Source organism: Macadamia integrifolia, chromosome 5 (assembly GCF_013358625.1).
Source record: "Macadamia integrifolia cultivar HAES 741 chromosome 5, SCU_Mint_v3, whole genome shotgun sequence".
Classification (NCBI taxonomy): Eukaryota; Viridiplantae; Streptophyta; class Magnoliopsida; order Proteales; family Proteaceae; genus Macadamia; species Macadamia integrifolia.
The window spans coordinates 12882014-12904323 of NC_056561.1; the positions used below are offsets into that span (position 1 = coordinate 12882014).

A 22310-nucleotide genomic window follows, 5' to 3' on the forward strand; every position below is an offset into this window, starting at 1 on the left:
GGGGGGTGGTGGCGTGGGGGGCAGAAAGTATACCACACCAAAAAAATCCATGTTTACACACAACACTAGCTCAATATCATAGGAAGTAAGCACATGCATTGCTTCATTTATTAATCTATTACAGTAATGTTCAAGTTAAACATAAAAGATGATTCCAGGAAAACATCTAAGAGGATGCAAAATAATTCCCTTGGCTAGCTTCCATAAGTTCTGTCCAAGAGTCATTGAACCACTTTGAATATATCCAGTTTGATGATCAATTATGGGATGCCGTCCAGAAAACCACTCTTTTGAAGTTTAATAGACAAGTTTTTTGCACAGCTAAAATTGGAAAGCCTTGCTAAGTGCTCTACCTAATTTTTCCACATGATAGGGAGATGCAGCAATTCATACTGTTGGATAAATATGGGTTGGTTTGTTCTGTCAGGTATATATTTTTAGTCCCAAATTTCCCTGTATTTTCAGTCATCTGTCTGTTTTCAGATACTTCTAAATTGTTTAAAGTTATTGGATTTCAAAGCTTCATTTATTAATTTTTTTGGTAAAGATTTCAAATCTTTATCTTGCCATATGAACTCTGTTCAAGATGAAACTTGATATATGAGCAGGAAACTTTGAGCACCACCTAATCTACCATGTCAGATATTAGGTTTGCATACAGGAAAGCCTTCATATGTGGACTATGCAGGAAAACAAAGTCCTATAGAAAATTTCAAAAATGACATTGGATTCTATTACAATGAAATGCCATTTTTGTAATTTTTCGAGAGCTAAGTCCTGACATGCCCTTACTAGGAACCCATTTAACATGCCCTTACTAGGAACCCATTTAACATGCCCTTAACAATTGCCATGTGATAGTTTGGTTGGGTCCAAGTATGGTGGATAAGTTATCCATGTTCATCATTTGCCATTGGTTAAAACTTCTGACCAATTTGTTATTATCATATGTTGCTATTCTATTACTTTCTAATTCCATGTTTTTCTCCCTTTTCACCCCCTCCATATCAACCATCATCTTTCTTAGACCCATCATTTGTGCTTACTAGATACCCAACCTTCCACTGGAAGGTTCCCAATGGATATCCAATTACCCATTTGAATGTGGGTATCCCAAGAAGCAGGCACGTCTCTTGATCTTGGATTGTCCTCCACCTTCTCTTGGAGCCCCTCTAAATTCATAGAGCTAGAGTTTTTCAAAATTCTGGAGAGATCAACACCCTTTAAAAGCTTGCATAGCCAATTCACCTCCTCTTGCCATGAATATCTTGAAGTTAATGCCAGATTTACCAAGGATGCTTCTCATTTATGCAGTACTAGAGGGTGTGTTCTGGCAATCAAATCAGCTCTGTACCAAGGGCAGCCCTTGGACAGAGACTCTGTCCTTGAACCATACCTTTAAGCTGTTATTGGCATGCCTTGATATGATACATTCAACGCATAGGAGAATACGGTGCACCGGAAAATCTACACTGCACATCTCAGTGCAAAGTGCACATATGGTCTTGAGCAGTTTAAATTATGAAAATGGCATGGATTGTCAGTCTTGAGTGAACCTAATGCAACCATCTAGTAAGTAGCTCTACTTTGGAGATCTTACCATTAAATTTGGTGTTCAGTAACTTCAATGCTAATTGGACGGTTCGTGCTGTGATGTACCAACTACTTCCAGTATGTTATGTATGTAATGGTTTTAACTTTTAATCCCACGAGTTTTCTTTTCTTATTTTTAATTTTGGTACTAATATTCCTACGAGTTCTCATCTCCTCGTGTTCAGAGGATGACCCTCCACTTTGGCGGGAAGCCACAGAGAGAGAGAGAGAGAGAGAGAGAGAGGAGAGAGATTCTGGTTTGAAAAAGGCTAAAAGGGATGGATGGACCCCAACTAAGGTCTAACTGTCTATCATCTGTCCCTTCCCTCACTGGGCCGACCAGAATGACCTTCGCTTTTAGTTTGGTCCACTACAAGACGAGGACATACAGCTTTGCACCACCGTTCGAACTGTCCTTCACATTTCACAGTGACTTAAAACACCCTTGATATCCTTACCAAAAAAAAAAAAAAAAAAAAACACCCTTGATATATAACCTAAAGTGTCTCGATTTGACTACAGTGTTTGTTTCTACTTTCTAATAAAATTTCATTTAAAATTTTATTTTTTAAAAAAGAAGGGAAAGTTTCATGCATAGTAGTTCATGTCTGTACACTGTTTTTATAATAGCAATAGGATCATGACTGGTTGATCCTATTTAGTTGGGATAAGACTAAGTTGTATTGTTGTTGTAATTGTTGTAGGATCAAATATATCCAATTAGATTTATTTATTTACAGATAATAACAACAAGGGAAAAAGAATGTTACCTTGCTAGCGCAGGAAATGCCCAGACAGAAGAGAGATAGGTTACCTTAACCATGGGTCCACGAGTAGTGAAAACATAGCTTCCGTAGGACAGCCGATTTGAGTAGGCAGTGGGATGAGAGAAGAAAGGGTGAAAGGATTCAGGCATCGATGCAAGAGAGAGGATTCGGTTGTCATTTGCGGCAATCGGGAAGATAGGCGAGAAGGTAGCTGCAAATAGAGAAACATAGGATTGTGGTCAATTTGGGAAGTTGTATATGTATTGTAATTTCATGGCGGTGGGTTGCTGCGCTAATCACCCAGATGATTAGTTGAGGTGTGCGTAAGCTGGCCTGGACACCTTGGTTAACAAAAAAAAAAAATGTATTGTAATCTTTAAAATAAATAATATATTAGTAAGGTATACAAATAACTAATTACTTATACTTTACATATCAAGGTTAGATTAGATAATTTGATCATATGGCTATTATAAAAAGGGTAATTTATAGCACCACCCCCTGGAGAATGCCAGTATTATAGGAACACCCCCTCTCTTTCACCAAATTAGACTCAGACCCCTTACCATCAATCTCCGTTAAGTAAAGATTTAAAAGGACATTTTTACCCTTTTAATTAAAATAAATAATAAATCATATATTTACCTATGTTATTTCTCACCCGTTTGCAACAGCAGTTACCACCGACAGTTCCAGCTTCTTCTCCGGTGGAACCTGTCACACACTCTCTCTCTCTCTCTCTCTTTGAACCTCGAGGCCGACTATCCCTACGATCAGATCTGGGCGACCTCGGCGACGACTTTGTTTATGGCGGTCAGTAGCTGTGGGTTCTTTAAATGAGGAATAGGGTTTTAGAGGGAGATTTTCACAGGTTAAAGAGAGCTTTTCATGATACTCCCATTGAGGATCTCTGCCTCTGTTTTGATCCCATAATAATCCATTAGGTTTTCTAACTTTGAATCATACACCCTTGTAATAATAAGCGCCGTCAATGTAATCCTCAAAGCCTTCAAACTCCATGTCAGGATCATAAGATCTAATTGCCTCCTTCAGAGTAAATTTGGATACGATGGCATTTGTGAAGAGTTCCATGGCAAAGGCCTTGAACTTAAAACAGATTTAGAGTTTCACCTCCATCGGATGGAATCCTGAATTGTTTAATTATGACTTTGATCGCCTTGTCTATCTGGGTCCGATTCGGAGGCGATTGGAGCCACTTCTTGAAGAGATGATGGTTTTGAAGTGACGAAGAATAGAGCCTCTGATGGAGATGTTCTGAAGCACCAACGAGCTGGTAGAGCCAAACGTCGACGTCGATGTGTTGAGCCATTTCGAGGTATTCTTCCAAGACTGAGTTGCAGGCAGCATCGAATTCCAGCGAGTCTTGAAGGGATATCTCTACTCTCTTTGATGCTGATAACCCCATCGATGGAGCTGACGTCAATGCATTGAGCCATTTCGAGGCATTCTTCAAAGACTGAGTTGCACGCAGCGTTGAATTTCGACGAGTCTTGAAGGGATTTCTCCACTCTCTTCAATGCTGATAACCCCATCGGAGGAGTGTCAAAGTTTCAGAGGTGAGAAAGGAACAGAACGATGGAATCTCTTTATCGTGAATCTGGGTTCAAGGGTTTGAGTTGGGGAAGAAGAAGAATGATAAGGGCATACTTGGTAGTTTACTTATTATGAGAGTATTTTGGTATTTAAAAAAAAATAACCTAGCTGATGTCAACATTTAAAGTATATTCCCTAACTATGACTGACGGTAAGGGATCTGAGTCTAATTTGGTGAAAGAAAATGGGTGTTCCTATAATATTGGCATTCTCCAGGGGGTGGCATTGTAAATTACCCTTATAAAAATAATGTATAGATACCCGATGTGCAGACCATGCTTGAAAACTAGGTCCAATAATTATTTTTGACAAAATATTATTGTCAGAAGGGTGTGCTATTTTTACAAATCTCACAAGACATATTCTACTACATAGAGAGATGATGTGTCCATTATATCCATTAGATAGAGAGGGCGTGATCTAAATTAGTCATGTGTCAAATTTTGGAGTCTAAATCAATTAAATACTCCCATGTATGATGTATTCACATGCAACGTAGATACCTAAAATGTCACCTTGGATGTGCGCATGGTGAAGATAAACATATATCCTTGGATAGTGTGTGGAACTATTGTCGAGTCATTAGTTTGTTTCATAGATCTAAGACCCTAATATAGGTTGTTATGGAGTCATTAGTTCATTACGTTGATCTTGGACCCTATTCTAGGTGGTGACACCCTATTTGTTAATGGATCAGGGTATATTAGTTCCTTTTTGTCTCTCTCTCTTCTCCTCACATGAAATGATCTCTCTGCCGTCTAATGCACAATACCATTTTATTGCGCCTCATTTGTGTGTTCCTCCATGTAACACTCTTTTGGCATGTATAAGCTTCTTTTGAATATCCCTTATCTTATTCCCAAAGTTCTTAAAGTTGGGACAAAAAGATAGTTTCTAAAGTTATTGATTTCCATTAAGTCATTTACAAGATTTTCATTGTTACTCCTTTCGAATGCAACAGGAAATGACAAGTTTTACCCTCATTAATAGGAAAAAGTATATTGAACCAGGTGGGGGAAAAAAAAGTTTATAAATTATTAAGAAAGTCCATTTCAGTAATTCTTTCTAGGAACAAGTGTTTTATGGGTGGAGCACAGGGTTACGCCCAGAAATAGGAAAGTGAAATGACCCTTGTACCTTTCCTGGGGCTTTTGCTCATGTCTGGGCGTAGCCCTATATCCCACCTGAAAAACACTTGCCCTTCTTTCTATTTTACAATTGAGGGGGAAATTAAAAAAAGCATAGTCTAAGTGGGCAATGGCCTTATAGGTATGGTGAAAGCTCACTTACAAAATGTGAAATAGCACACCTGGTTGGAGAAAGTTGAAGGTAGGAGAGGATATGGAAAACGAGGGCCATACAATAGTAAGTAATCTTTCCATTCTCTCTCATGTTTTGTCAGTAAATCCAGCCAATAAAAGCTGTCAAGGCAATTGACAAGCATATATTGTTAGGGATTTGGGTGTTCAAATGCGAATGAAAATAAAGTGTATATTCCAAGATATCCAAATTCCATGAGATACCCACTACTTTACTTTAGTTGATTCTTCTCCCCTTCTTCAGTTTCTCCAAACTCGAGCTTTTGTTTAGCTTTCAAGAATCTACTTAAAATAACCTAGGCGAACTGTAATGTGGGACAAATTAATAGTAGCCACCACACAGATCAAAACCCAACTCATCCCACTACTCACTCACTTTCTACAAACTAGTTTTGTTTCAGACACTGTAAATATCAGCTGGCAAAAGCAACAAACTAGCTAGCTCCTGCAATCTTCAAAAGATAAAGTTAAAATACCTTCGCAAAAGTCATTGCTTGAATGAATACCAGCTTGGGTAACAGTAAAGTTAGGCCAAATTTCCAAACTGACGTCTTCACATGTCCACCATGGTGGTGGCTCCCTTGATTAAGAGAGAGAGAGGTGGTGGGGTGTGGGATAGAATGGGATGGCTTTCCACAAGAAGGAAAAGGTGTACAGTGAAGGAAATGAGCAATTTATTCTCCCAAAGGACCTTAATTTCAACTAGACAACTAGACAGGGTGGTAAAGTGATCTCTTGGATGCTTTCAAGCTAAGTTTAAACACTCAAAAGGGAGCTCTTCTTCCTAAGTTAAGGACCCTTTTTCACATTTTCTTGTGGCACTATCGACTACTACTTGAGTGGTACCAAAAAAAAAAAAGACTATTTGAGCTTTTCCTTTATCAAACTTTGACCCTTTTTTCTCTTTCTGTTGTTTAATCCCATCTCGCTTCTTCACAGTTTATAGTTCACACCATAATGACTGGACTCCCTTCCCCTAATAATAACTCTAACTCTCTCTCTCTCTCTCTAAAAGTGCACGTGAATCTATTACTGTGATCTCTCTAGAATATTCATTAATCTCATAAGCTTTTTACACCTACATGTGTTATATTAGGAGAAAAGGCATAGCTTTAGTCTAATGCACTAATTAGGTCAATCCATACACACACTATTAATAATTTAGTACATCCAATATTACTCTCATTTTACAGCCACTATACTATATATTATTGCAATTAGATCCCCCAAAATTCACTACACTTACAAAAACTTTACAAGAAATATAATATATTATTAGTTTAGCAAGTATTGGGCCCAAATCCCACAAACCCATTTGATCCATCAAAGGATATCTGGATCCCTTCCTGTTGAATGTTCCCTATTATGGAAAGGCTAGTAGAAGAAGGTGCAAAAGCAAAACAGAATGTACCACCTTCATCCACCGGAATCAGAAAATTCATCGCCGGAAGTGTCAGTATTGGTCCACCGGAGAAGTAAAACGACACGGTCGGAACTCGTACGGTCTCAAACCCGGAAAGATCGTAACAAGTGTCAAAAATCGATACCCGGGAGGCCCGGGGCAGACTTGCAGTGGCCGCTATGAAGGCGTCACGTAACGCGTCATATACTGGTGTCGGAAACCTTGTCACAGCCGTTCCGGTGTCCATCACAACACCTCCATCACCTAACGCCGATAGCTGTAAAATATCTTCGGAGATGGGCTCTTGGATACCACCTACACCTAGGCCGGAAAGGCCCACATAATAGAGACTTGGGGCCCGTGGGTTTCGTTGTAATGGGACCCATGCAGCACCCACGGGTATGGCTCCACCTCCACGTCCGAACACCAATGACCCGTATCCATATGAACCCATTCCACGGCTTACTAAGCAGTAACCGAATGCACCGCCTGTCTGACCACCAAGCTGCCCGACAAACGACATTGAACCACCACCGAGACCCAATAATCCGGCAGCCCCTACAAACATGCCCCGGTTCATGTGGCCACACCCGATAGCCACATTTCGGACCTCGGTGTTTCCAAAAGTTAGTGTCTCAAGGGCAAGGGTCCCCTTAGTGTAAGACCCATCACCATAAGAGACCTCATACCGGCAGCCGCCGGCATGACAGCCGGAGTTCTCGAGTTGATTACAGACACTGGAGCGGCAAGAGACGCCGGAAAATGAAGCGGATTCAGCCGGATCAAACACCGGGTCGGACTGGTGGTAACATTGGCTACAAGGTTGACATTGAACCCATACTATGTCACTCCCAGAATCAATCACCATGTATTGGTCCGTTGGAGGACTTCCAACTCCTATCCGTACAAAATATTCACCACTCCCTTGATCCATGCCGGAAGTTACCTCCGACCCGAAGTCCTCCACCTCATAACTGGCGGCACCACTACCACCACCACCACCACCGCCGCCACCGCGGGTGCCGGAAAGCCGGCTAGTAAGAGTAGCAACCCTTAACGCATCTCTCTTCAAGCGTTCATCAAGACGGCGGCGGTAATCGGAGAAGTTGTTTGAAGAGAGTAAGTCTCTATGGACTAACTTTAGCTTCCACTTCTCGGATTTGTGGCTGCTTTCCGAAGCTTCTTGATAAGAAGTAATGTTTGCAGGTAGGGCTTTTGTGCCTGCGATGGTTGCTCTCACATTGAAGACTTGAAAATGAGGGTCAGGTTTGGTTGAAGCAGCATAGATGATGGTGGTGGTGATGTCTGAACCACCCAGAAGGTGTAGCACCAGCACCAGCACCAGCACCAGGAGTGGAAGTTTTAGGGATGACATGGGTTTTTGTTTCTATTTTGGTTCCTGGTAGCAGTTGAATGCTTGTGGGAGCTGAAGAATTTATTTGTGTTGGGTTTCACACTGTGGTGGGGGAGGGGGGAAAGGGAAATTATTGAATGATGTGATCTGTTTTATTTTTGTTTGAGACTGATTGAGAGGAAATGGTTTTGTGTTTGTTTTTTTTCCCTCTGTTTCTTTATCTTATTTTATTTTCTATCCAAAAGTTTTGAGGGTATTATATACCATACATATAATGCATTGCCACTTCTTGGTCTACTAACTTGGTCAAGACAAAAACTCAAACTAGCAATAACTTGATTAGCTTCTTGGGTTGAGATGTGCCTCCAAAGACTTAGAGAAAGTAATGATAATGATAATGTATAAAATACAGATTCAGTGTAACATTTTTCCATTCAAACCTTGTAAAAGTATATTGTTTTCAAGTTTTAAATGCATTTAGGAGGAGTTCTTCTATAAGGTTTTGAAATATTGGGAAAGTAATCTTCTTTTCTTTCTTTTAATGCAAACCAAAAGATGCATCCTTTTCGGCAAAGAGGATCACTACTTGACATGGCTTTACACAAATAATGTTACGCATGCATATTTGTGTTTGTTTGTGTTGGTATATTTTTTTTTTTTTTTTCTTTTTAATCAAGGTGTTTGGGTAAGCTTATGTGCACATCGATTAATCCTCGGGGAGATTAACGCAACAACCCACCGTCACGATCTCCACTTAAATCATAAATGCACAAATAGGGTATTTCTACGTGCACGGTTTTTGACATGTAATGTGAGTTACCATTTTGGGGTTAAAAAAAAATGGTCATTAGCTCTCTTAATTAATTTGTCTTTATATATGTTGTTGGTAGGGTATTTTTATGTGTAAGGTTCTAGACAACTGATGTGAGTTACCATTTTGTGGTAAAAAAAAAAAAATGGTCATTAGCTCTCTCTCTCATAAATAGATAATTTATTATGAAGCAAGTGTTTTCTGTTCTAGAGTGGCCCTTGTGCTTAGACGTAAGGGCGTGCAACCCCAGGAGGGGCACGCTGGTCATTGCACACCACCTGTGTCTATGGCGCAAGGGCCACTCTTGGACATAAGATTTTGTCTCTTTATTATGTTTCACTACCCAATCTTGTGAAAACACTTATTGAAAAATTAAACTTCTACTTATGTTGTCATGCCTCTTCAATTACAAAGTATAGATAAATCATTATAGGGAAAAGGTTCTCTGAGCCGTCATGAGGTAGTGGGGTATATTAGCACATTTGTGTCAATATCTCTCCTCCTCACATTAAAGGACCTTGCTGCTCCAATATACTATACTGTTTGTTTTCCTATACTTCATTATTGTGCTCCTCTGTATCGATTGCTCAGAGAACCCTTCCCCATAGATAGAGTTAGAAAAATATATCTCTTTCCTACAAAACTAATTAAATCAGTGTAGAGAATAATAAAGTTGTATCCTGATCACAGTAAAGGCATTTTGAATACTAGAAGCACTTAGAAAGAGAATAAGGGAAAATTTTTCTCTGAGCCGCCATAAGAGTGTAAGCTAGCACCATCTCTCTTTGTCTCTCTCATCATCACATGACGTGTACTTCACCCTCTCAAGTACGAAACCATTTTACTTCACCTCCTCCAATGCCCTCCTCTTTTGCTAAGAGAACATGAAATTCTAGTACAAATGGAGTCTTAAATATGAAAAAAGAAATCACAGTCAAAGCTTCGCTAAAAAGTTCATATAAGAGAATAAAAAGCATAATTATTCAACGTACGGTTCAAAATGCATAAAGAATGGTAAATGATGAATCATCCTGATAAATTTTATCATAAAAGTTGACATATTGCCAATCAATAGGATGATCTATTAAATCAGTTTTTGGAATAGGACTCGAAGGCCCTTCAATAATCTGTGAGGCTAAATTATAACCGCTCAAGCAACTTGCACCAGCAGAATGGATATTATTTGATATTTTTGCCTTACAAATCTGTTCCTTTTTTTCTTTTCACTTTTTTAAAGGCTCACAAGCCAACTAAGACGACAACTCAAAGGCAGTTAGGGTGGCGTCCCAACTCAATAACTCAAGGAAGGATGTCTTGGGAATTAAGAGGGAAAGGGGAACAAAAAAGGGGGAAATACAAAATATCTAGCATCCGGTTTTTTCTGGGGGAGGGGACAAGCGACCTCTCCAATCTTACAATTTAGTTGGCTCAAAACTGAAAATATTAATAACTTAAATTTATGATAATTAAAAAAAAAAAAAAAAAAAAAACTTGTGAATTGTGACAAGGACGATTGATCACAAGAAATCTGCGAATTTTTATTACTAATATTAAAAAACGAATTTTTATAATCTTTTGAACTTTATATGTTGCCCCAAATTGGAGGATTTGTCTTGAATCAGCATGCCATAGTTATCTCTTCACAAACCATTCATGTTGTCGCATGGATCTACAAAGGATATATAAAGGGATAGAGGAGAGAGCTATTATCTTCTTATCTTCAATTTATGAAATATGTAGAACACTCTATAAAACCGCCTTACTTGGCCTAAAGAGACACTCTCCATCCTTTAATTTGTTCTTTTTTGTTTTTAATAATCTCGATCTCCCATTGATAGATGTTTGATGGATTTTTGTCAAACGTGGTTCTCTCAAAAGATACATTTGAATGCATAAACCAATGTCATAATAAAACTTTTCAAGTGGATTTTCATAACTCAAACCCATCCTTAAGAACTAAAGAGATTAACAAAAGATAGAGTTCTTGTTAGAGAGAGAGAGAGAGAGAGAGAGAGAGAGAGAGAGAGAGAGAGAGAGAGAGAAGTGTAATAACACACTCAAAAAAAAAAAAAAAAAAATGAAAAGGGTGAGGGTTGCGTTCACTTTTCACAAAAAGATATCATTTCACAAAGTTGAGAGAAATAGACACATGGCCGGAGCAGCTTGGCGGCGTGTCCATTCTTTTCCTAAAAAGTATTATTCGACAAGAGAATGCTATCCACATATGTAGATACACATCAATAGACACAATCAATGTGAAAGCGTCCTGAACATCTTCAACATAGAATAACTGGATTTTTTCACATCCATTATCTTTAAGCCTCAACACATACTAACAGGTAACATTCTTTCTTTCAATATTATTTTGATAAAAAAATACCCACAAAAAAAAGAAGACAAAAAGTCTAGGAATGATGATGATGGATTGTACAGTTAAATCACCAGGACCCACCCGACCCGTGTTGAGTCTGGTCTTTGCGAGGTCAAGATTTACTACATCTTCTTTAGTAGTAGTTGGTGGGAAAAACAGAGATATTGACAAAATGTGATGTGCAACACTACATTTAAAATCATTACAGTGTCCCCAAACATTGACATGCCAACATTCATTCATAATGGCCTATTCAAGTGGGGTGACCATGCACCACTCAATGCTCATGAGATAATATCAACCATCACCACCCAAAAAAAGGTAAAATCACAAAACTTTCACTATAAATCAAAGAGACACACTTGCACATAAATTTGTCCAAGTGAGAAAGAATACCTCATGTTGTAACTTAGAATTCATCTTCAAAATCGAATTATTAGGGAGAAGGTGTTCAAGTACCTATCAATTTTTATATTGAGTAATTTGCATCTGATGTGGAATTGATTATTTTCACTTAAAATGTTAATGTTTCAAAATTTTATATTACACATTGTCTTCCACACATATACATATACATATATGGTTTAAGTCGAAAGCTGAAACTGCACACAAGCACCCCCTTATAACATCCTAAATATTCGCTGTTTATGAGTCTCTAGTAATACCCCCTCTTACACATGATGAAAAAAAGACCAGTTCACTCTCTATGAAAGGGAACATTATGTTTCTATGGGTGCTTCCTCATGTGCTCTCGTTGGTGTTCTAACATGCATAGTACCACACTAAATCGAATGAATCGTCCTTCCATGCCTTTGACAAGCGGGTTGTCTTTCTCTGTTCCTTCCATTACAGATAGCTAGGAGTGCCACTACGGTACGACTATTAACTGGTGTGCTAGGGCCAGCAGAGCAACTTCTCACAGTGCCCAACAAAAAATACTTCCCCATATGCATAATCATGTCCCCCATCTTACAAGAAGTGGAAGAAAAGGCTCCCGACCTCTATTTGACAGTTTCATCATCCCTAAAATATGCCATTACGTATAAAATCATATATCTTTTTTTTTTTTTTTGTGCCAAACCCGCACTAGAGCATATAGGGACCCATAAGGGGTCAAACAATGACCTATGGAGGGGCTAGCAAAGGGTTATTGGGTCATACTCATTACTAACCACTAACCTACTTACTATTATATCAAGAAAGTCAGAAAATAATGGAACCTTCTATCTTCCCTGGACTTACGCTAAAACCCAACTATCTAATTACCTGGTACTGACTTAGAAACTCATACCCTATCCGTATTTAAGTTCCTGATTAAAAACCTAATCGTCAGAATATCCTTATGTAACTCTTTGAACTCTAATGCTCAATATCTCTCGATTTTATTTGTTGGTCTTAAAACGTTATTAATGATACATTGTCACGTACGTTTCCCCTTTTTTTTTTTTTTTTTTTTTTTTTTTTTAAACATTTCGATATGTGTGTGCCTAAATTATAAGTTAGATTGATTGATTGATTGATTGATTGATTGATTAAGAGAGAGAGAGATAGAGAGAGACGCATGTCTGTGTCGGAGCTCCTCAATATTTCTCTTTGCATACATCAGCAAACATTAGAAGAGATAGCAAAGATGTTAAAGTATTTTAAGTGCGGGTGGGTTATGTTAGAAAGGTATGTTTCTTTTGTTCACTACGCGTATCAAAAACCCATGGTCATTAAATAACTAATCCTACCTTTTCCTCTTAATGAGTGGAAGGGATAGTTATAAAGTGAGATTCCCATATCTGATTTTATAAACTTCATATTGGCGGCTACTTCTTTTGGTATAAGCATCCTTGAGGTTATCACCTAATTAAGATTAGACTCAGAGACAATAGATAGACCTTTGGAACATTTTAGTGCTCGTAAAGAAGAACTTAGGTGGAAGAACAACGATGGTCTGGTCTAGAAATTGCACAAAGTGTGTTGCACCTATAATAATCCTACTTGATGATCAGAGATCCCATTGATTCAACAAAACCTTACATATTCTAATTACTAGTAGTGATCAGCTAAATAAATCCTGTTTTACAAGGCAAGGAACCATATTTTTGTGCTTTCCTTGATCTTTTAGAGCCATAATTTTTTATTTATTAAAGATTTAAAAAAAAAAAATGCAACTATAAAGCCAACAAGGCTAACCAAAGAAGAAGACCCTGATGAAATAATGTAGGCTCGAAAGGAAAGAGAGTGGGTATACACCAAAAGGTGGGGAGCAGAAACAATCAACAAAGAAAAGATGATGATATTACAAAACAAGGGGGGAGATAAGAGGAAGGTCCTACGAAGAAATGAGATGCCTATTTCTTCTTGTATCAAGACAAACAACACAGTTGAAGAGAATTTATTATTCCTTTCACCATTAATATTTTAACATAATCTTTCTGAGCCTTCAAAACAATTGTAATAATAGACTGTCATTAGCATTTAGTTAGTGGGTATCTAAGATATCATGTAATATTTTTCTAGCAATTAAGCTTTAATATCCACAAAAGCATATTGATTAGATTCATGGATGGATTTTGAATGTGACTCATTTCTAGTATCTCTCCACTAATCCCAAATCATGTCACCAAGAATTGCTATAAATTTTATAAGAAAGAAAAAAACAAAGAAGTATTTGAGAAGTGGGAAGCTTAAGATATGGGCTAACTTAAATAAAAAAAATTAGGGTTAATAAATATTGATTAGTGCATGTAAAAACGACAAGGCCAATTAAAGGTCATGGATTAGAAAAATGTGAGAGACCAAACTAAGAATGGAAGGGTCACTCACAATAGGCCATGACTTCCAAATAATTGAAGCATTATGAGCCCATAAAGTTGTACTAAATTACATAATGGGCAAGGAAAAAACAATAATAACAACACAATTATACTAAAGTGCCAAGAAAATGATCTTTTGAGAGCTATGTCACGACATAAGTCTCACGTAAGAAGGTTAGGACCTACCATTGATTAATGGAGGTTTCAAGGATTATTGTTTAGGCCAAAAGGAGAGGCACCACCACAGTGATGTGCCTAATTCCAACCACTTTAATCTATATATTTTCTTCAAAAGCTGTGAAAGAAAAATTTTCCATAGCCTAACAAAGACAAGGTTGCAATTTGACATTTATAATGCTTGGTTTTGATCTTCATTACATCAGCATATTCTCTCTCTCTCTCTCTCTCATATACATGCATGTATATCAATATTATGCTAGGGTTGTCTATTAGCAGAGATAGTGCAGCTTCGAGCTAGATTTGCGGCATCATTCATGCCAAGCATAGGATTCTAGCCTTAAAAAGAACCTACACAAGGCTAGAGAAGATTCAACTGTTGTACTTAATTTATGTTAGGGAAAATCTTGTTTTATCTAAAGTTGGTGAAAAATAAATTGTAATCTTACTTTTTTGCCTTTTCATATAACACATATTTAATTGCAATAACGATCAGGTGTTTTCAAAAAATATGCAAGATAATGAGCAACTCTTGAGAATGACATAATAATTAGGGGAAAATATCTGTATCAAAGAATGTGGCTTACACCACATCTATGCCCCTTGTTTGGGAGAGGAGAGAGGTAGACACAAGGAGCATTGGCATAAGCCACGCTCCCGAATAGAAGAAAACTTCTCTAATAATAAATTGGAGTGATTTTTTCTATCCGGAAGTGTAGCCTAAGCCAATGCTCGCTGGGTCTCTCTCTCCTCCCCCACTAGGGGCAAAGCTATAATTTCATAGAGGGGGAGGGAAGAGATAGACATATACCACTCTCCCGGATAAAACACATTTTTCCCTAATAAATAATTAAATAAATTATTTTGAAAACTTTTTATCCTAACTGAAATAAATTTTCAAAAAGAAAAGAGGCAATCAAAATAAGGTTGTTATTTCTTTTTTAGATCCTCTTCCCACAGTCCTAAATCAGCACACAATAATGTAGATCCACATTATATCAATCTTTGGTGCAAGTTTTGTAAAAGGGGAATTATGGGCCCAAGTTTTAAGGTTCTGGAAGTATCCCAAATCGCTCTCTTTACCAGGCAAAAATCCTCTCCATTTCGTTACAATTGGTGTGTGTAGGATTTGATGATGGTCGATTTATAAACATTTGGAATGAACCGTAGTAGCTCCCTAATTAAAGGACTTTACAATTCCTAACTACAGCTCCACATCATATTGGGTGATCAATAGGTAAATGGGCTAATTCTAACTGGGTGTTCAGACTTGAAATAAATAGTGGAATGAGAATTTGGGTGAGGTCCATCTTCCCAACTCAAACAGTCAAACCATATCCTTGAAATAGAACTACCACAAAGAAGTCTAGATGATAGTCAAGTTTTATCCTAAACTAGGGAAGGAACCTTCACAACCAAAGCAGTAGTGGCCTACTTCCTTAGACATCAACCACACACTCATCCATCTCATATGCTAATCAGTATTATCCACACCCAAGTTGTGGAAATCCTTGAGCACTCCACTCTCAGATTGCCAATTAAAATGGATTTATTGGCACTAAAATTATATGGATTGTTTCAATGAGTTTTTCAGTACCAACAGTTTTGTGGAGTACTACATTGAAGATTACATTAGGAGTCTATAGTATTAGGAAAGGTCGGTCCAGGTGGATTATGGGACCGGTTTTATATTATCGGTCCTGATTGGTTTGCCACATTCTAGGCCTTGAACCTCAGATTAGTGCATTTTCTGGGCTTCCTAAGCCTGAAAAAAATGGTAACGTCAAAAAATTTGACTGCACAATAATTTGCATAGTTCATATGAATGTATAGTTCAAAATCATAACCTGCCATGTTCAATTCCAAACTCATATTCATAACCTGCAAAAAGGTTCATTACTTCATGTTGTTCTTGTGACTTTCAATCACTATATTCTGCAGGAACAAAGATTTGATTGCTGAAAAGAAAAAAAAAAGAATTGATTAGATCTCTCTTCTAAACTCTTATTGTTGATCAGAATGAATGAGTTGATAAATAGTATTAACACCATCAAAGAATGGAAGCTGTGAACAATTTTATTGGAAGACTTCCGGGATGGCTGTAGTTTGATTCCTATTTTTGATGGCCCAAATTTAATTTTTCGCCTTCATCGAGCTGAAGCTTCAAGAATCTTCCTGTGACCAATCAAATATGTATTCTTCAATTAAGAAATGATTTCTTCCATTTTGGACCACAAGGAGGAAAGTATTTTACTGTTGTTACTCGTCACCAGAACGTCAAATGAGTATGCAGCATATGCCCATAAAGTTTATAATCAAAGATCTAGGGGAATGATATGCTCCATTTAAGATTATTCCATCAGATGTGCAGTATCAACCTAGTAGTGGGGCAGATACATCAATGAACTAATGCTTCAGGAATCTTGAGGACTGGTGAACCAATTTCAGTTTTCCGGGAAGGTATTCTCACCGCTATATCATTCCCAACCAAGAACTGTGGATGGATAAAACTTTGAGCAGACCAATCCCAACTTGATGAACTTGAAACCCAAACTAAATGGTCACAATTCAGGAAGACCCAGACTCTGAGCAAATGCCATTTTTTCTCATTAGCTGTATATTTTCAGCAATGGTTGATCCAGCAGTCCCAATGAAACCAAGAGAAGCACAGCTGCAAATAGTTTCCTCTATGTATAGAAGTATATCAGGTGATATCCCACGTGGACATTTGTTCTTCATTGAACTCCTTCCACCAAGACTGGCAAGAATCCCAGACCTCACGCCATGTCCTGCAGCCATGAGCTTCTCTGCAGTCTGTTGCACCAACTCACTCCCTGTCTGCAGATTATATAGCCTGTATGAATCTGAATCCCTCGCTAAGTCCCCCAAGTAGCTTCCTGTCCAGTTAACTTCTGGAAGATCAGTCATTACAAAAATGTGGATGGGGAGAGGATTATTCTGCCTTAGAGATTCAACTTTCTGCTTAAGCCCTGAAAAAGTAGCTTTCTGGTGATTCTTGAACTGCCCATCCAACAACCTAAGTTGCGCACAAAGGAAAGGGGCCTTTATCCTCTCAACCACAAACTTCTTTCCAGCATTCATAATTTCAGGGACAAACGGAAGGAATTCAATCTTCTGAAGCAAAGATTGTATTCTATGATCTCTTGGTACTTCATCGATATCAATATATAGCTGTGAACCTTTGTATGGGGCAGTGAAGAGACTTCCAAAAGCTAGGACAGTGGCAGATGCAGCTTCTGACCCGGGTCCAAGGGTCTTGTATACATCTCTACGTCTCCTGATGTAGGAAATTTTCTTCTTCTTCCGGAGGTGTTCATCGGGTTGGAAGGAATCCAACTTATTTTCATCATTTTCATTGTAAGTCCAAACTGTAGTTCTGCAATCTTCATCTAATGCATAAATACAATTGTCAACATTGCCATCCATTCCTGAAAGCAGTGAACCGCACTTTCTTAAGTTTTCAAGGAATGGGTCTCCTTCCTTCAACACATCAAAGCAAGAAAGATCTACCTTCATTCCACACCATAAGGAGGCAAAGACCCTGAAATCAATGGTTTTAACTGTGGAAGAAGGCCCCAGAGAAGCAAGGTCCACAATGTCACCCATGGAAACATACCTGCAACAACCAAAAAATTTAGAAGGGAAAAAATAATAAATTAAATAAACCCGTTAAATTAATGGGAAAAGATCAATCATTCAGCCCCCGAATGAAATTGAAAGACACATTGTACAGAGTAACAAAGCAGGAAAAAGAAAAAAAGAAAAAAAAAGGTCATTCTCCCCCAAATTTGGAAGAGTGATAATTACATACCTGCGACTCTGAAGGAGCTCAATTATGTGGTTCCAGACAGCCATCCGAAGTTCTTTTGGGTCCAAAACCCTAAATTTTGGACAACTCCCCAAAACAACAGAATGATGATCTAGAATAGGGGGCACAATCAGGGTTCGATTCAGAATAGCTGCCACTAAGATGGCATTCTTGAGCTCTGCTAGCTGATTGTTGAAACCACTGTGAGGAGCAAACCAGAGAAAATTCTCCCCAATGGTTTCTCTGCTGCAATGGGGTAACTGAGATTTAAGGGTTTTATTTGAACTTGTAGGGACAGAGAAAGGGCCTCCTGCGTAAGAAATCAAGCAAAAGAAGAAGACCAAAAGAATGAGGGAAATAGAGAAAAATAAGGATCTATTTGGGGTCTTCTTCCTCCATCTGCTTTTGTTGAAACTGACAACATTCATCTCTTGTTCTTCTTTCTCCCTTCCTTATGCTCTGTTTGTGTCCTGAGAATTTGATTCTGTAACAAGACAACGTAATAGATCAAACAAACAAAATTTTATACATTCTTAGTTTAGTTCTTATAGATTAATTGTTTGGGTGGAATCAATAGAAGGGATCCATCTCCCTCCTCTCTCCAGTACGAGGGGATAATGAAGTCCAGTGTGTTTGTTGAGGGGAAGAAGACAGACTAGGAGGAAAGACTAGGAAGGAGAAAAGATTTTGGTAAGGTACATGAAAAGGCACATAAGTTTATGGGCTCTGGTTTGAATAGAAAGGAATCAATAGGACCACTTGTGGAGTTTATTGAAAGAACAATAGCGAAGTCTAGGGCCCTGATGGTAACACTTCTGCTCCTTGTAAGTGTTTAAGAGCTAGAGGTGTTTTTTCTTATTTCTGTTCTTGGGTAACACTTCTGCGGGAGTGAAACGCATCTGGTGATAGGGCATAAAAAGTGTTTCTGAATCAGAAAGAAAAAGAAACAAGTTTGGAAGGTACTTTACCAGAAGCACTTTTGGACCTTCAAAACACCAATTTTTTATATTGACTATACATTGAGATTAAGTAGGATTTCTCGAAATCTTTTTAAAATTACAGTTGAACTATATAGTTAACAACTGAGGGGAAGCAAAACAAAAGGTACTAAATCACTAAAATTTTATAAAAGAGCTTATACCAAGTCAATGGATTGTGGAGGCTCGTGATGGACTGGAGCTGAAATTTAATACAAGAACTTGGATTTCCAGTTCAAGGCTCAATTAATTTATCCTGCAAAAACAAAGCAACTATTAGAAAAGTCCCTATTCCCATCAAACATAATAGGACAGAATGCATGGAGTTTTTAGCATAATTTTATTCATAAAGAGCAGCTACCAGATAAACTTCTCTCCTTCTGAAGGCAGGAGCAAATTGCAATTTGCATATGCTAAATAAGCCTCTTGGAGGAACTTAGCTACATAATAGAAAGCCGGGCATGTTTGATATCTGTGGTACTGCTTGAGGGGAAATCATGTGCTAGGTGAACAGCCTTCTGTATTTTATTCATCCTATATGGCTACACCACTACTGTATTGTAAGCCCTACTCTTACTAAGAACTATAAGTCATGAGAATCTTTGAGATCTTCATACTTTCAGTTTCCTTTGTCTCTTCTTTGTATTCAGCATTTAGCCAGAAAAGTAAAATGTCACCACTTTAAAGGCTAAAACAAATCCAATAACATAACAGGCACACAAAGATAATAATGGCAGAGAAATTCACAGAGAGAGATGGAGAGACAGTAAACATAAGCAAGATAAAGCAAAAACTTCATCACAAAAAAGGCTAAAAAAAAACCAATAACGTTAACACACAACACACACACACAAAGGTAGAGATAGTAATGGCAGAGACATTCACACAAAGAGATAGAGTAATCGTAGAGACCCTTCTTAGGAAACATGAGAGAAAATATGGATTCAGGAATCATGCTAATGCAGATTAATCACCAAAATAGGTTTGTTTTATTAGGAATAAGCCTAGGGTTGGGTTCCATACATGTTAAACCTTTGATTCCATGTGTTTTGAGTGTAATAGACCACTTTTATGGGTCTAAAAGGGGGCTCTAATATTGAGTACGGGATTACTAGTTAGTTTCCATTTTCATTAGTTTCTTTTTTTAGTTGGGTTTGATTTGAGTTATATTTGTTTTCTTAGGAGGCAAGTTATTAATTGAGTCAAGTCATTAGTAGTTAATTTCTTTTTTCAACTAGTTTCTAATTTCAATTTTTAGTAACTATTGCATTAGGAGAATATTTGGTTTCTTTTTTTAAGAACCTTCTATTTTGTAATTCCCTCCCCCATCACTATTATAAATAAAGAGAAGGCTCATTAGTAGCCCACGATTTGATGAATTAGAAAAAGTTGCTTCTGGTCGCTGTTATGCTTCTACTGGTTTCTCTGTGTGTGTGATCACAGAACAAGGGACTGGTGTTTGATCCAGTTGACACTCTACGGCGAGAAGTCTGAGTGGATTCTTATTATTTCTGGTTTCTCTTATTGTGGTTATCTTCTTCAATTTCCCAAGTAAGTAATCTGAACTTTCTGCAGAATTTTCTGGGTTTTAAGAGTTCTGGATTCTCCCACCGACCTGTACCGATCTAAGAGACCAGCCGTCAGATGGATCTGAAATTCTGGTCGAGTGCTGCCCTTGCTGAATGGGAGACTTGATCCAAAATTTAGAGGGATCTGACCAGGGGATTGAGACTTATGGGAAGTCTCCCTGTTCTGTCCGATTGGAGTTCTGCCCAGATTTTCTTGTCTAATCTGTATTGTATTTGACTGCTGCCTTTATTCTCCGATGGACTGGACCTTTCTAATTAGTAATCTGAGTTGATTATAGGCTCTTTAATATTCTGCCATTGAATTTCCTGAAACTGCTGGGATCGACTGTAAGGTTTCAGAACCTGCTGTCCAGAGTTGAGTTCTGGTTTGGTTTATCTGTTCCTGTGGTGTTTGCTGCTGATTGTGTCTTATTCAATACTGTATTCATATTGCTGGTTAGTCTACTTGTTGGTGTAGTCTCTGTGCTCAGAAATTCCAGGTTCTGGATTTGAGAATTCTAGTTTTCAATGACTGTTGATTGATTACTTCTGGACTGTTGATTGCTGCCAATGTTTGGGTATTTATGGTTGTTCTTTGGTTTAAAAGTTCCTGTTGTTTGGGTCTAGTTTGAGCTTTCAAATCTAGTCCTACATTACATGCAATCAAGAAACTTTTAGGCAACAAAAGAAAGGGGAAGACAAATAAAGGGGGCATTGAACAGGGGAGAATATGGTCTGAGAGAGAGAGAGAGTCATGGTCATGGTTTCAAGAATCAGGAATCATATTGGTGAAAATGGATATTATTCTGCAATTCCCTTCATAACTCTTGCTCGCTTAATGAATGGACGGCGCTTCTGCTGGGCAAGTACTGCTGTGGCCCAATTGTATTTAGGGCTCTATGAATATGCTCTATAACTTAGAGAAAGAAATGCCAACATCAGCCGCAATCAGCATGGAATGAGTTCCAATCTATATGGACCCTTCTGGTTACTGACCCTTTGGGCTTATGAACGTTTTCCTCCATTGGCTCCAGCCCCCAACCCTGGAGAAGGGATATTGAGAGGCGAAAGATATGGTGATGTGAAAGGGCCTCATTGATTCAGATCGGACGACTCCATGACCGATCCCGATCACAGGGAAAGTAATGGCAGAGACACTTCTTAGGAAGCATGAGAGAAAATATGGATTCAGGAATCATGCAATCAAGAAACTTTTAGGCAACAAAAGAAAGGGGAAGACAGATAAAGAAGGGGGGATTGAACAGGGGAGAATATGGTCTGAGAAACAGAGAGAGAGATCGCAGGTTCAGGCATCCCTCACTCAAGCAACTCTACACTACACATTAACAGTAGAGAGAGAGAGAGAGAGAGTCATGGTCATGGTTTCAAGAATCAGGAATCATATTGGTGAATTGGTCAACTCAGATCGGATGACTCCATGACCGATCCCGATCCATCCGATCAGATACAGCAAATTCACATCCAAAAACCCTAGAATTGTTGTGTTTTTGGATCTGAGGGCCAATTCTAGGGTTTTGGGACCTTCCAATCTGATCCAGATCGGAATCAGCGGGGACTGATGCCCCAATTCCTCCTTTAAAACCTTGGGTCATGTTTTGGGGGGTTACAGGCAGTCAAGAGAGTCGTGGTTTGGAGGGTTTTGTTTCTGAATTTTAAAAAATAAAAAATAAAAAAAGCTTTATATATATTATAAAAAAAAAAAA

General features: G+C 38.2%; 2 protein-coding genes across 2 annotated transcripts; both read right to left on the reverse strand.

The window, feature by feature from the left end:
- Nucleotides 1-6446: 6446 nt before the first annotated feature.
- LOC122078428 (protein ASPARTIC PROTEASE IN GUARD CELL 2) lies at nucleotides 6447-8158 on the reverse strand. Its single transcript, XM_042644398.1, has one exon. The coding sequence runs from the start codon at nucleotides 8068-8070 to the stop codon at nucleotides 6574-6576; it is 1497 nt and encodes a 498-aa protein (XP_042500332.1). The 5' UTR covers nucleotides 8071-8158; the 3' UTR covers nucleotides 6447-6573.
- A 7884-nt stretch (nucleotides 8159-16042) lies between these two features.
- LOC122078427 (O-fucosyltransferase 30) lies at nucleotides 16043-20031 on the reverse strand. The gene is made up of 3 exons (XM_042644397.1): nucleotides 19183-20031; nucleotides 18045-18525; nucleotides 16043-17849 (listed from the first exon to the last, which is right to left on the reverse strand). The coding sequence occupies exons 2-3, from the start codon at nucleotides 18467-18469 to the stop codon at nucleotides 16781-16783; spliced, it is 1494 nt and encodes a 497-aa protein (XP_042500331.1). The 5' UTR covers nucleotides 18470-18525; nucleotides 19183-20031; the 3' UTR covers nucleotides 16043-16780.
- Between the last annotated feature and the right edge of the window lie 2279 nt (nucleotides 20032-22310).

Excerpts from the sequence above, each read along its gene's own strand:
- LOC122078427 (XM_042644397.1), bottom strand. The coding sequence starts at position 18,469 with ATGAATGTTGTCAGTTTCAACAAAAGCAGATGGAGGAAGAAGACCCCA. Across the intron at positions 17,850-18,044 it reads GAGCTCCTTCAGAGTCGCAG|GTATGTTTCCATGGGTGACA; the intron begins GTATGTAATTAT and ends TGGTTGTTGCAG.
- LOC122078428 (XM_042644398.1), bottom strand. The coding sequence starts at position 8,070 with ATGTCATCCCTAAAACTTCCACTCCTGGTGCTGGTGCTGGTGCTGGTG.